The sequence below is a fragment of the Polypterus senegalus genome, chromosome 12 (assembly GCF_016835505.1).
Source record: "Polypterus senegalus isolate Bchr_013 chromosome 12, ASM1683550v1, whole genome shotgun sequence".
Lineage (NCBI taxonomy): Eukaryota > Metazoa > Chordata > Cladistia > Polypteriformes > Polypteridae > Polypterus > Polypterus senegalus.
Window position 1 is genome coordinate 51,393,970 of NC_053165.1, and position 15,870 is coordinate 51,409,839.

The window sequence follows — 15,870 nt, forward strand, 5'->3', positions numbered from 1 at the left end:
AATAAAGTGTCTCAAACTGTGGCCTGCATCTTTCAGTCGGTTATTTATTGGTTACTGGCTGTTGATAAGTGGTGACTAAACTACTGGGCTGGTTGTTAAGGCCTTTTTCCATGTTATGATCCCATAATTTCCAAAGTACATACCTCTACTTGCTGGGGAGGTTTCACCCTTTGAGGCCATATTTGCCTCAGTCGACAAAATCAAAACTGAGCTTTGAGTTGAAGTGATTGGGCTTATGCTATTCTAATGACTACACCAATGTTTATTTACCCATTTTTCAAATCCACTTTTTTCTTTGCAATGTTGTGAGGTGCCTGAGCCTATCACGGCAGTATGTGGCATAAACAACAATTGAACTACAGCAGAGTATTTTCATTTGTTACCATTCATCGAGACAAATAGTACATCTGAGCTACAAGGCTTCCAAAATTGAGCCCTCCATGTACTCATTGTGTTTGGGGGTCATACAGATAAAACATGATCTTCCATATGTATTGGACATTTGAAGCTTAAAGTGTTGGGGTCTCCTTTATATCTATGCTTATTAGTGAAGTGTTAATAAAGAAAAGGCAAACAAGAACAGAAAGGTTGTGGAACTTTGCAATCAGTCATCCTGTGCGTATATCAAAAGTCATGTTTCTGTGGGCTAGTATAACGATCCCTGCAGTGGGTGTGACCAAAATTATATGCTGACTTCTTGCTGTCACATGTGCAAAATTGAGCACTGATTAATGGCCATTGCAGCATTTACATAGGGATGGCAGTGGAAGCAATGGGGCTTATGGAAAAGAAGTCACTACTCCTCTAAGAACTCCTCTTCCATTCTCCAGAGGGAACAGGAAGAGATGTTAGAATGAGCCTCAACATATCTCATCCCCATTGTGGCCTTCTGGCTGGAGCCCCAGCCCCAGCATATTCTCTCCTCACGCGTTTGTTAAACTACACTAAACGATCATCTGGGGTACTCGCAATACTGTGTTAGTGTTTCGACCATAGATATCGTTAGAGCTACTCGAGTCTTGAACCATTCTAAAGAACTTGTTTATTCCATTTATTTCTTTTTTATGAGATATTTATACTTTTACTTTTCTCGTTTTATTCAAATTTTAATTTGACCTAATCACATTGCCCCTTTACAATTGGTGTTGATAATACTGCAGCAGGTTTCATTATTGAGATGGTTGGTGAGGTTACTTTACGTCTCTTTCCTTCTATTTATTTTTTGCAAATTCTCAGTCTTTTCTGTTTTGATGCAAGCATAGCATCTGTAGCATGTACACTACTTCCACATGCAGTGAAACAAAAAATTGATGTGACCAGATAAATATGGAGCCCTGTATCTGGAAGCAGTGCTGTTCTTTTTGTGTCATTTCTTTTTTTTTGGCTGGTCTGTAATCTTGATCATAGCCACCAGACCAGACTGTGAAGTGTTACAGCATAGTGTACTCTAAAGGCATGACAATATGCTTCCTTATAAGTCACAGTTTTGGCCCCAGCAGCTTGGTCTCAGGAGATGAAATGGGCTGCACAATCACAGCTGTCACACCTCGTCACAGTGGAGAAGAGGGGCTGGCCCGAGCCCTGAGAACACAAGGCATCATCTCCAGGAATAAACTGCTTCACTACAACAAGACAGCACAGCGTCTGGATTAGGAGTATGAGGCCATCCTCTCCTCCCAAATAAACTCTATAAATATCCTTCAACAAACAGAATCAGGAGAGCCTTTGTGCTTGGACCGGGCTTAACGTCTTGGCTGTTTCACCATGTCTCAGGTAGGAAGTGGGGTTTTCTCTGGCTCTGCCTTGTTTTTCTGTACTGTTTGATTGTTTTCATTTACTAACTTTCAAAAGAGCTACCATCTTCATAAAGCATGTCTCTAACTTGGCCACATCCCAGTAGCTCAGGCTGGTCAATCTTCTATTGGTACCAATACACTTTGAGAGAACATTTGGCAAAGAGTGATTCACAACTGTTTGAACACGATTGAGCCAAAAAGGTGGCTGACTGTGTAGAGGATACTTTCACTGCCTTCACAAGGACAAAAGGCCATGGAATTTTATTGGCACTTTTATGTATGCATTATAGCAGAGCAAGACGCTGAAAAGTAATGTGCTATAAACTTATGCAGAAAGTCCTCTTAAATTTTTATTTAGAGAGAGGGACTTGAGGTAAAGTTTAAGCATACAGAGTTGCCCTAAAGAGAGGGACCAGCTGCCTCTTGGCTGACATTTGGTATTATCAAAATGACAGCAATGAAGCACATGGATCCAGAATGAGAAGGATGCAGTTTTGTTATCCGTGATCTGGAGTAGCATTTCTTAGCCTTTATGGAGTCCCAATCTACTTTTTCCCTATGTAATTGGGTTTGTGAGGCACCAAGAGGGGCGTGGTACCTTTGTGAATCAAGTACGAACCAGAGCTTGGATTTGTCCCAGTTGGTGAATCAAATGCGATCCTGGTTTGGGGGTAACGAGCACAATAGCCATGACCCACTACCATTGTAAATGATGGCAATTTGTGACCCAGCAATGGCAGCCCGTGACCCTGATCTATAGAGTGTTGTGTGATTGCTAAACAGTATTGTTCAGTACACATGATTTGTAGGTACTCCATTGATGATTTGTGGGGCAGTGGTAATGTTACCACCTCACTGTGCTTGAATCCCAGTTAAATTCGCTACTCTGTAGTGCTGTATGTTTTTACATTTGTATTGTTTTTCCTCTCATACATGCTGTTTTTCTCAAGCTGTCCAAAGGCCCGTGGTTACCATAGACTGATTAACTGTATTGACTTTGCATGAGAGTCTGCCCGGCCTGTGGGTATTTGTTAATGCAGTGGGCTGAGGCACGGAGAGTGTCTTTTCTAATAATTTGTTGAAGCCATGATGCATTTAAGCAGCAGTCAGTCGAGATTCTCTGTTGACTCTGGAGCAGTATAGCTGAGTTGCATCATCAGATGTTAGACTTGCTAAAATCGCTGCTGATTAGAAACACATTTTTCTTTACAAGTAATTTTAGTCCTTTCATTTAACCCCCTATTTCCTGTTTTAAAAATATTTTTACTTTGTGATGGTGATGATCATTAAAGCCAATACACACTGTCGGGTGACTACTCCATATTTAGTGGTTGGCTTTTTCAGTTCTGGTATTCAGTTTTTAAGTATTTAAATCCTATGGTAAAATGAAATGAAAATAGCTAATTTTATATATTGATTTATCTTTAAAAATTATCTTTAAAATATCTTGTGGTAGACTTGCAGTCTGTGCGCATGATCCATGTGCCAAGACAGATGTTTATAATTATTAATGATGATGTGGATGTATATGTCTACAATGTATGTGATGTAATAATATCACAAAAGTGCGTTAAACTTACATACCCTTACTTAAGACATTTTCATGCACCTCTCAAAGAAAGTGTCATCTGCACAGACACCACAACCTTGCATGGAATTTAAATCCAGGGTGTGGATGGTGTGAGGAAGAAGCACTAAGCTCTGCACCGCCACACCATGACCCACTCAATCTGACAGTTCAGACTGATTAATGCCATGGTCCCCAGGGCCGCAGTGGCTGCAGATTTTTATTCTAACCCTTTTCTTAATTAGTGACCTGTTTTTGCTGTTAATTAACTCCTTCCCCTTTCATTTTAATTGACTTGTTTCTTAAGATTTGTTCCCCTGAATTTCTTCTTATTCCTCTGAATTGCTTCATTTCTTTCCGTAAATGGCACCCAAACAGAAATGAAATGTGAAATGAGTGAGCCAACAGAAGACCAGCTAAGTGAAGGCCTTGAACTCCAATTTCATTCCAGCAGTTGCTTAATTAGGCACCAATTCTTGTTGTTATTTAAACCCATTCTGTAATTCAATGGCTTGTTGCTGCTCTCATTGTGCAATAGTAGACATGTCCAAAATTGTTGATTTTCTTTTTTTAGGGCACTGTTAAAATGTGTTTTGGATCAGAGCAAATCATCATTCCTGAGACATTTATTTTCAGATATTGTATGATGCCACAGTTTGCTGCTCATGTTTTGGCTTATTTTGTATGCCATTATTGTTTGGCTTCTCATTTAAGGAAAAAGAAACCATGATGGGGTCTGAGTCTTCAAGAGTGAGTCAATTAAAATGAATTCAAAAGAAGGTGAAAACAGGTGAAACATCAAAAACAGGGTCACTAATTAAGAAAAGAGTTAAAATGAAAATCTGCAGCCACTGTGGCCCTCCAGGACCAGACCTGGGGACCCCTGGCTTACTGGTTCAGTACTCCATTTTTTTTTTGGGGAGACACTTTGTTTTGTGCGCTTTCACCTTAACTGCATCCTGAGCCCAGGATATGTTTTTTTTTTTTAATATTAAAAAAAAAAAAAAGCGGGCTTCATTTTAATCTTTAGGAGATGGGGGTTAAACAAAATCCCCCCCAACTATATCAGTACTCTTTATCAAAATGTCAGCTGTAAGGGGTATGGGGTTGTCTATGACCGTACCCATCGACAATATGACTGTGACTGCATAATGATGAACGTAGATTGCTAAAAATGTAAACTCTGTCACTGTCTCATTCTGTTTCTGTTACAAGCAGCAAGGTGAAGTAAAGAAAAAGAAGAGGCCACCCATGAAGGAGGAGGACATTAAAGGTGCGAAGGATAGGCTGGGACTGAAGGGAGAAGTGAAGTCCAAGACCTATGAAGTCATGAAAGAATGTGGTAGGTGTACATCTAAATGTGCTGAGATGCAATGGTCACTGTGTGCGACTGTCTGCATCTAGTTCAATGCTTGTTTTATGGGAAAAACCGTGATCTCGTATAGTTTCTTTTATTGAGAGCACATTGATGTGAACAGAATCTCTCCATATACTGTACATGAGAAGGACCCATCCTGTTGCTTTGGCTATTTCTCTTTGTTTGTGGGTTGAAAGATGTCACTGCCATGAACAGTGCCACTGCAAGATTATTTTGTGCCTTAGGTCAAGCTTATTAGTGCGCCAACTGTGGTTGAAATTTAACTTCTTATTAAAGAAAGAAACATCGTCTAACAGGACAAATTAGTTTTATGACTGTTTGGTAGCTAATCTGTGTGGCTGGTTCCCCCACCCCTTATGATCTGCACCCTCGGAGAATGCCTATTTCGCCTTAACGGTGGCATCAGCCCTGGCCATGGATGTCATCAAATTGGAGAGCACCGTAAAAATCAGTGCAGTTAAAATATGTTAATTTCTTGTCTACAACTTTCAGTCTGTCACTAGATTTGAAATTTTGGTGAAAATATGAGCAATGATAAAGTTACTTTAAAATAGTCTATATTATAAAATGTATCTACTGTATATGCCATTACACCTACTAAAACAGGTGTGTGCAACAAAACGTTAAGCATAAACTACACTCATAAAAATTAAGTTGCCAGAGTGGTTCTTCGAAGTGATGCCATAGGGGAACCATTTTTGGTTCCCAAAAGACCCATCCACAAGAAGGTTCCAGAAAGATCTTTATTTAGATCTGCAGAAGGCTTCACACAGTAAATAATTATGACTAGATAATAACAGATTTGTGAAATACCAGTAAGTCCTAATTCTAAAATGACACAGGCCAAGTCTTGTTTGTTTTAATCTGTTAGCGTCCTGCTAGGTAGCCTTACCATGCATGAAAGATTTCATTTTTTTTCCTAAATATTAGGAAGTTTTTCAAAGCACAAAGAACCGACTCGTCCAAAAACTCACCCACCACACAATGAAACCTGAGGATCCGAGTGCAGCCTTTCAACGGGTGAGACCTCAGCACCACACTAGTTTGAATGGAATGGACCAGTTGTGTATGACCTGCTTGCAGGGCTGGATGCAGGTTAACGTCAACCTTCTGATTGCTGGCACAGATCCCTAGCCTCCGAGCCACAAGTCCGCCTCAGCATGTTTATACCCATTTTTTTTTTTTTCATATGGTCTACGTCTATGTGATTGTGACAATTATTAATGCAGGTGTATATGCATGTACTTAGCTTTAGTTAAAAATTGCTCTGTCAGCTCTCTCTTGCTGCTCTCACTTGTCTTTATGCGCTGATATAATTTTTTCACTTTTCAGTGCTGATTATGGTACAGTGGCTGCTGGTAGCTTTCATTACGCTCTATAATGTCCAAGAAAGCTTAATAAAGAGAGAGAGAGAAGGGTTAGGAGCATGCAGTGATAGTGTTGCCTCACCCACCACATGATGAACCACCTCAGGACCCGAGGACCCAAGTGCAGCCGTGCAACTGGTGACACCTCAGCATTAATGAAGAGTGTGATAGAATTCAACAACTTAATTAAAGAAAGAAACTTATCCTCTAACAAGACAAGTCTGATAAACCCGTTTTGAAGTCAGTAATCGGGCAGGAGAAAAGCTTGTCCATCAAGCTTGTCATTTATTGTACTGGCAGCACCCAGCTCAGGCTGGAATGTGTTACAGCATGATGAGAATGGTCAAAATATTAAAGGTGTAGGTTTATTTTACGAGCAACTGAACTTACATAACAGTGTCAATCAATGCATACATTTACTCTGGTTGATTAGTTGATTTACACCCAAATTACTTACATGAAATAAAAGTATAATTTTACATTTTGCTTCTTCTTATACCTTTTGGGTTGAGCCTTCACCCTTGAAATTTCTGTAAAATAACAAATGGCCAATCCGGTTGTTTACAGGACACTTGCTGACATCTTAAGCATCTCTTCGTCATCTTTCAGTACATTTTGTGCATTACTTTTTTGTCTTTGTCATTCACTTGATCATTATCTGGTTTCCTGATACACTTGAACATGTTTCTGACATTTATTAACCCTTTATGTTATTTCTTTAAGATAATGCTATATTACTCTAAAATTATTCTTTCACAAGAGGGAAGACATTTTCGTGAAGAATGCCAGGCAGAATACACATGTTATGAGCCGTTATGCGATGGTAGTTGCTTGTTTGATATATTCCTGGCCTGCAGTGGGTGTATCAAGTGTTATATCTGTCCTTCAGTGTTGCACCGTGTTAGCCATTATGAATGTAGAGAAATGCCAAGCAAAATGATACCTTTTATTGGCTAACTAAAAAGATTACAATATGCAAGCTTTCGAGGCAACTCAGGCCCCTTCTTCAGGTAATGATTACATTTTGCCTGAAGCAGGGGCCTGAGTTGCCTCGAAAGCTTGCATATTGTAATCTTTTTAGTTAGCCAATAAAAGGTGTCATTTTGCTTGGTTTTTGTCCTTCAATAAACTGAGTTGTACATCCTTGCTCTAAAGTCTGCATTCAAGTGCCCATTGTGGATTTGCAGGTTTATTCCGAGTGCCCCTTCCCATATTCCAAACCTGCATAATTGTTTATCAGAGTGCTACTGAATTGACCCAATATGAGTGAATGTTCCTTATTGTGAACTAACACCCTATTGAGGATCGATCCCTGCCTTGCACCAGATGATGTCTTGATGGACGTGGCCTACGACAAATCCTATCATATTAAACAAGGGTGTAGGAAAAGGAAAGACACGTTTAATGCTAATCCCATCTTGGCTGTACGCTGCAATGGAATGTAATTAGGGGAATGAACAGTCCATCAGTGCACGTGCTTGTGTGAAAGTGTGGGACTACACATGTGGTAATGAATTTATTGTTTCATTGGGGTGTGTTCATCACTTTGACATGGCTGAGCTGCCTCACTGATTCCAAGGCACCCTTCCAGGCCTACCATTATGAGTCTGATGTGACTCTCAAAAGGAGAGAAGTGTCACCTCCTTGATATTTAGTAGAACAGAACTTGGCACACATCTGGGCTTCTAAGCTGTGCCAGCATTTCCAGAAGCCTCTCCCATTTCCATTCCATCTTTAGTAAAGCCCTTTGAAGACGGATGACATCTAGTACGGAGCTGTCTGCGGCAGCAGCCTTTTGTTTTGGCATAATGCCCAGGGTATGAAAGTCGTTGTTTGGACCCCCATATTAAACAGCAACACTTGTTGTTTTTCTTGGCAGAGCAAGCAGGAACTGTGGCCCCCTCTGTGTTCAGCGCCGCCAGGAAGGGGAGTGAGACAGTCTTTGATAAACCCAAGGACAAGCCTGCCAAGAGTGTCTTTGGAAACTAGCAGACCTCCGCCTGGATGTCCAGAACTGACATCCAAAGTAAAAAAGGCCAGCGCAATCTCCGGCATTCTCACCCATAAACTGCGAGGATCTCAAGTAAATTGGATGGAGGACCTCCACGCACAACCTGCTTTAGTTACTTATTTCTAGCTTTCTGAAGGATTCCCTACAAGGTTGGGTTAGGAATGGGGATGGGGATTGGGGTGGGGGGAGGGTCTTTGGTTTTATAGCTACGCATGCTTTTTTGCCTTACTATCATAATTGAAGCACTTTTTATTTAAAGTAGAAAATCCTAAACAAATGGTCTTTGTATTTGTTTCTTTGCCAAAGCCACAAGTCACTATTGGTATTCATGAGGTCTGCTAGTGACATGAGACCCCAGTGTCAGGTGATTTGATTTTGGGGGTTGGGGGCTGAGTGGTGTCAGATGACACCCAGTGTGGCCTGGTGGTGCAGGTCACTGCTTCTGTCCATCACCTACTGGCATACTACCACTGGGCAGCTCCATATAAAGTGGGAAATACAAAAGGGGACATCTTTTATCCTTTGCAATGTTTAATAAATTTCTTTCTTGATTTTGAACTGTCCATTTTTATTTTTGTGCTGAGGTTATCACACCGTACAGAACATTTGCACTTTGTCTGGGCTGTCTTTGATTTAATAACTTGTTCTTTTAAGTCTTTGTTTTTGATATTTTTCCAGCAATATTCAATTGCAGGGTCCATTTACATATCCTTGGCGAGTTGGAAGCAGGCGCAGTGCAGCGTGCCCCTGTGATCACCAATCGCATAGTTTGACATGCCCAGCAGTACAGTCCAGCCAGCCAGCGATGTGCCCTGACCCAGTGTCACAGTTTTAATTTTGTCTGAAGTTGTAGGGGTGGGCTCCGTGAACTGAAGTAAAATGAATTTAATGCAACGTCAAGGAATAAGGAACAGAAAAGTCTCCTCCATCTCATGTTGTGTGTTTAGTTATTATTTGTTCACTTTTTGAATTTTTTCTTAAGTTGCCTTTTTATCTTTTCAATTTAATTGTATACTTTTGTCATAGATTAATTTCCTTTAGAAACTACCCGTCCATCTGGTTTCCTGCACATACTACACTCCCATGTTCCTCCTTTCCATCAAATCTGCCAATATCCTTTCTTTCCCAGACATTCTCCCAACATTCAAGGTCCTCACTCTTACCTTCAGCTAACCCTTTTCTTACCTCTCCTCTGTCTTTTTATCTTCTGCTTCTTCTGTACTAATTTCTTTAGCTGGCCTGGAAGGCCTCAGTCACTTCGCACGGGGGTCAGATGAGGTCCCTGCGATTCGCCTACAGGATACGATGTAGCATTTTCCAAAGCTGATTGGACTGATTCCATCGTAAGGTTTTGGCTACAGTTTTACAGTTGGATGCCCTTCCTGACACTAACCCTCTCTATTTATCAGGGTTTGAAACTGGCACCAAGTTTGGCTGCATTGGATAAAACACAAACATAATTCTACTTGAAGTTCAAAGCTTGGATTGGAAATTGATTTCCAGTTTTGGTTTTAAATTTAATTTTGCCTCCAGGTGGGCCACATGATGTTGGTTAAAATTTGTGATTGTCTCACTGATGTTGCAACCTACATGAAGGAATACCATGTTGAGCTCAGCCCGGCAAAGATGGACCTTCTTGTTCTCACTGCTCGCCTGTCGTTACAGCAATGCTGATTATCGCTAACACATGGCATTGTAATTGATGACCAGCTGTCCTTCACTGAGCACATTGCAAGTCTCTCTCACTCATACAGATTCACTCTATACAACATCCACAAGGTCAGAGCATATTTGACAGAGTATGTAGTCCAGCTCCTGGTCAAAGCTTTAGTCTTGTCACATCTGGACTACTGCAACTAGCATTAGTCAGTACATTTTTGTAACTCGCTTGTGTTCTGTTCTGAGCTCTTCACTTGTGGTTATTAATTTTGTAACTTTGTAATTCAAATTCAAATTCAAAAAAACTTTATTAATCCCAAAGGGAAATTGCTTGTGCTCGGTTACAGGTGCTCACAGTTATTGACTAAGGAAAGGAAAAGAAAAAAAAAAAAAAAGTAAGTAAGTATTAATGTCCTGTTATATAACAATCAGTGCAAAAAGCCATGATATAACACTTTTCCCTGAACAGTCCCACAGACTGATGGTTACTCAATTATGTTGACCTCTTTAGGAAATACTTTGGATAGAAGTGTCAGCTAAGCAAATAAATGTAAATGTAAAAAGTGTCTTTGGCTTTGGTCTAACTTTGGTCTTGCTTGGTCTTGCTTATAATGGTGGTTGCACCTTTAATCTGGAAGTCCTTTCTTAAGGTTCTGCCTAAAATATTCTGTAACAGATTTGCTAACGGTCCTCTCCGATAGAGTATAGCTACAAACCATTCCCTAAACCTTTTTCTTCTTCTTTTTTCTACTTTTTCTTTTACTACTTCATCATCATCATCATCCCATTAGGGATCACCACAGCAGGTCATCTTTTTCCATGTCTTCCTGTCCTCTGCCTCTTGCTCTGTCACACCTACCACCTTGCATGTCTTCTCTCACCACCAGAGGACTTCCCCTTTTCAAGAATCCTTCTCCGAATATACCTAGCATCTCTCCTCTACGCACGTCCAAACCAATGCAATCTTGCCTCTCTGACTTTGTCTCTTAACCATCCATCTTGAGCTGACCCTCTAATGTATTAATTTCTAATCCTCTCCATCCTCATCACACCCAATGCAAATCATAGCATCTTTAACTCTACCATCTCCAGCTCTGACTGTTGTTTTTGGTCAGTGCCACCATCTCCAACCCATATAACAAAGCTGGTCTCACTACCATCCTGTAGACCTTCCCTTTCACTCTTGCTGATACTTGTCTGTCGCAAATTACTCCTGACATTCTTTTCCACCTATTTGAACCTGCCTGTACTCCACTCTCTTTTTCATCTCTCTTCCACAATTCCCATTACTCTGTACTGTTGACCCCATGTATTTAAACTCATCTATCTTCCCCAACTCTACTCCCTGCATCCTCACCATTCCACTGACCTCCCTCTCATTTGCACACATGTATTCTGTCTTTTTCCTATTGACCTTCATTCCTCTCCTCTCTAGAGCATATCTCCGCCTCTCCAGGGTCTCCTCAACCTGCTTCCTACTATCGCTACAGATCACAATGTCATCAGCAAACATCATAGTCCACAGGGACTGTGTCTAATCTCATCTGTCAACCTGTCCATCACCATTGCAAATAAGAAAGTGCTCAGAGGCGATCCCTGATGTAATGCCACCTCCATGTTAAATGCATCCGTCACTCCTACCGCAGACCTCATCATGGTCACACTACCCTCGTACATATCCTGCACAACTCTTATGTACTTCTCTGCCACTCCCGACTTCCTCATACAATACCACAGCTCCTCTCGAGGCACCCTGTCATATGCTTTCTCCAGGTCCACAAAGACGCAATGCAACTCCTTCTGGCCTTCTCTATGCCACTCTATCAACACCTCAGAGGAAACATTGCATCAATGGTGCTCTTTCCCAGTATGAAACCATACTGCTGCTCACTAATCATCACCTCCCTATTCACTACACCTAACACACATTAAAAAACAAAATGGTTTGTGACTCACATCAACCATCCATCCATCCATTGTCCAACCCGTTGAATCCGAACACAGGGTCAGCCTTAATCCAATCCAATCTGTTATTTAAACACAACCAGACCAGATTCTGAATTTTTGTGAATATATTGTTTATTATTATCAGTGCACTACAAAACGCTGCAACACTATTCTTTTATATAAATTACATGACACACATATACACATAAAAAATAACATTATTCTAAATAATAGCACAGTTCAACATTATAGTAAATGTTTTCTACTGTACAGCTAATTTCAAATGGAAATGCTGCCCATTTTAAAAAGAAGCCCAGGTAGGCTTCAGTGCATGTCACGCTCCAATAAACTGTGGAAGTATTCCTACCAGGTGCAGTCTTCATTCTCCAGTGGTTCAAATAAAACCAAAATGATGGAGGTATCTTTTTTTATGTGGTGTGTCTCCTCAGTTATTGAGGTCTTCCAGCACAGGCTGCAACTGCAGGTGAATAGCTTTAACTGATAAACTTTGTGTGCAATCCCTGCCACAGGAGGTGACATATAACTCTTTTAAATGAGGCGGCTGTCCAAAACCAAGCTCCTCCCCTTCCTGTTCCACAAAAAAATTTCTTCCTTCGTATTTTAATTATATTCAACTTCTAAGTAATTTGGATCCTTATTGGAGTTGCATACATTTTTAAAGGTCCAGGAAGCTGAGAAATACATCCTTACTATTTCATTATTAAAGTAAACCTTAAAAAACTACATCTGGATTAAAAATGTTTGCCTATAACCTCCACTACATCCTTTCTTATGATTACAGTCTGGACAGTTTTCTGTGACTTAGCAGTAAATGATGAAGACTATACTTTGGATCACCTTGCATGCCCTTAGAAGCCTCTTAAATTGAAGGCATTTTTGAGTGTTTATCAGTACATTCTCAGTGCCCAAACAGGGCAGTGGGCATTAGGAATCTGAAATTGCTGGTCACAGTTCTGACCGGGATGTAGCCCTCTCTATGTCTGCTGACATTTGCCACTGATTCCTTAGGTGCTACTTTCAGGATTCAGGTTGTTTTCATGGCATGATTTTTGGTACGTCTGCCACTTCATTTCTTTATTCAGCCTTGTCATTGTTGATGATCAGCCTAGTTACTGTGTAACGTCATCTTAGTAGCTATTTTTGGCCATACAGCAATAAGAGTAATGCAAGAAGAGTCTTGGACTAAGGCCACAACCTTGAGGTGATCTGATGGGACACACATGACTTAGACAACGGGTCTATTGCACCAATGGAGACAAATAGTCTTGGGTGTAGAAAATAGGTGTGGTGAACTCAAAAGCCCAAACCCCTGAAGTTTCTAATGAACATTTAACAAACAACATAAAATACTGGCTCTGAGAATCTTCTCCTTTCAGACCTAAAGTACATTTTGTTAAATATTTTAATTAGCCCTTCTAACATTTCCATACTTTTAATTTAGTCCCACCAGTCTGTCCACCCTGGGCGGCAGGTCCTTCAGTGTGATGGCCCCTTAACTCTGGAGCTCTCTTCCTCAGTCTCTCCAAGATTTCTCCTCTTTTTCCATCTTTAAATCTCAACTCAAAACTTTTCTTTTTGATTAACTTTTGCCTTCTGTGTGATTTTTTTTTCCTCTGTATGTAAAGTGAACTTAGGTTTGTGAAAGGTGCTCTATAAATGCAACTTTATTATTACTGTTATTATCCATCCATTTTCCAACCCGCTGATAATTGTTATTATTAATTAAGGAGGCATCTTCAGTGGATAAACTGTCCTCTGGTTATCTAAAACAATTGTTTCTGTAGTGTCCATCTGTGTTCAAACAAAATCACACAGCATCTTGATGGATGAAACATGAAGAAGAAAATGGATCAAACCATCAAAACAGACGAAGATCCAAATGTGTTATATGCTGTGGTAACATGAATGTTTGGGGCCAGTAAAGTAAAATGATTTATTGTCTTTAGCTTAAAAAGTGGTGTACATTGTAACTGCAGGTTGTATTTTTCCCAGTTAACCCAAAATGCATGTACGTAGGATAGGGGAGAAAAGACCATAATAAACACAGAGACAACATGTCGGCTCCACACAGACAACAACTGTTACTGCAAAGAGAGGTAAGTGACATCATCCTGATTAATGCTTACAGAAACAGAAATGATTTACTCTGTATTAATATTCTAATGAATGAATCATTCTAACCAAAAATGATGTTGACTTAACAAGGGGGACATTGGAACAAACAAAGTTCAAATAGCATTTTGGATTTGCAAACACAACAATGTGGACCTGTTCCTTTAATTGTAAATGTGCAGCACAACTGAACAGATCTGACCATGTGGGATTGACAGCAGTAGCTCTCTTACTAAAGCCAGAAGCTCTTACAGTATGTGTGTTTGGAGGAATTGTTGTTTGTTTAATATATATGTATATATATGTTGTATATGTGAGATATATATATATATATATATTTAAATTTCTCAAACTTCTATTAAGTTTTAATTTCCCCTAGGGGAATCTTGTATCTTGTAGCAGTGGCTTCAGATTTGCATGGGGGTTGCAGGGAAGAAACATGATTAGGCAGTACCTTTTAAAAAGGTAGCCGACAGACACCGGAAAGAAATTGTGATTATTTGTGTCTTTATCATTCTATGCTTCACACTCATTTGGATGTTATTTTGGATTACAAATTCATCCCTCTGTTGATTACTGTTTTTCCAGATTTATGTTCTTGTCTCGTTCCTGCTTGTTCATGTGACTTCTTCTTGGTTGGACACATCTTTGTCTAGGGAGCGCACCCAATCACTTCAGATTTTCATGCAACAACTGGAACCTGATAGGGCAAGACTGTACATTACTTTCAGAAGTGCTGTTCACAGGTGGTTTCATTTCACTCACCATCCTCATCTGTATTTATTGTACTGGACCGTGTTTGGACTTTTGTGTTTATCATTGATTGTTTTGTATTCACTCTGTCGTTGGGTTTTGTTAGTATTTGTGTTACTTAAATAATTATCATAATTAGGGTAAATTGGATAGGGTTTGTATGCAGGTTGGTTTTTAATGGTTATTCTTTATTAACAATTCATTTGTGTCACTGTGTTATGTGTCTCTGTTTGTAAGTATGCAAGCTGGGTCAAGGCTGTGTGTGTTCCTGGGGTCCCCAAAATAAACTAAACAAATAACTTTGTTAATGACGGTGTGAATCTGAGCATGCAACCATTACAACCACTGAATTAACTGTCTCTCACCACCTAATAGCTAATGTGTGGTGAGCATACTGATGCAAGAATGGCTGCCGTTACATCCATCAGGTGAATGCTGCACACTGGCAGTGGTTGAAGTGGCTTCCTATTGTCTATGTAAACCACTTTGAGTAGGTTAGAGAATATCTATCTATCTATCTATCTAATATAGTGCCTTCTATCTATCTATCTATCTATCTATCTATCTATCTATCTATCTATCTATCATTGCCTTTCATATCTATCTATCTATCTATCTATCTATCTATCTATCTATCTATCTATCTATCTATCTATCTATCTATCTATCTATCTATCAGTGGGTGCAGGATGTTAGTGCCACGCTTTCAGAATTATAGCATAAAGAAACATTTTTATGATTTTGGCTGTGGTCACACATACAACTGTTCCTAGGCTAACACATAAAAATGTTTGTTCTCATTTTTTTCTTTAGGTCAGAATTTCTCTTTTATTGGAATCTCCAGAAATGGTTCTTTCTGAGTTGGGTGAAGTTAGAGAAAGAGTCCTGTCACTGATTAACTTTGGAGTGCCCTGTTTAAGTGCTGTGTTTGTGTTGGCTCCTCTGCTCTTGGTTGATACTAACACTACTCTTTTCTTCCCAAAATGCCAGTTTATTTTCTCTTGGCAATTAAAAAAAAAATAAAAAACAAAACTTAATTTCCTGTTCCCAGAGTTGGCGATGATTGTATCTTTTCTGGCCTGGGAGCAGATTCTGCTGGTTAAAAGCCTACACCGGCTGATGCCAGTTATGTTTTTGCAGTTTAAGTTGCAGCTTATCAATTCAGTTTTTTTATATCTGTCTTTGACAGTCATTAAACGAGGCAAATGAGGACGTACACAGTCCGCAAGGATTTAATGCCAAGTGTTCAGTACTTTTCT

At 39.8% G+C, this 15,870-nt stretch overlaps 1 protein-coding gene across 2 annotated transcripts in view; it reads left to right on the forward strand.

Annotated features, from left to right (window-relative positions):
* The window catches only part of LOC120540413 (store-operated calcium entry regulator STIMATE-like), a 46,653-nt gene extending 37,976 nt beyond the window's left edge, over nt 1–8,677 (forward strand). Inside the window, exons 1-3 of one of the 2 annotated variants that reach the window (XM_039771145.1) lie at nt 1,607–1,773; nt 4,582–4,705; nt 7,988–8,677. In XM_039771145.1, the coding sequence (XP_039627079.1) occupies nt 1,765–1,773; nt 4,582–4,705; nt 7,988–8,097 (243 nt within the window). In that variant the 5' untranslated portion in view covers nt 1,607–1,764 and the 3' untranslated portion in view covers nt 8,098–8,677. Of the gene's footprint in view, nt 1–1,606; nt 1,774–4,581; nt 4,706–7,987 lie in introns of those variants that run through there. The other variant, XM_039771146.1, reaches the window with a different exon arrangement.
* Nucleotides 8,678–15,870: the final 7,193 nt, after the last annotated feature.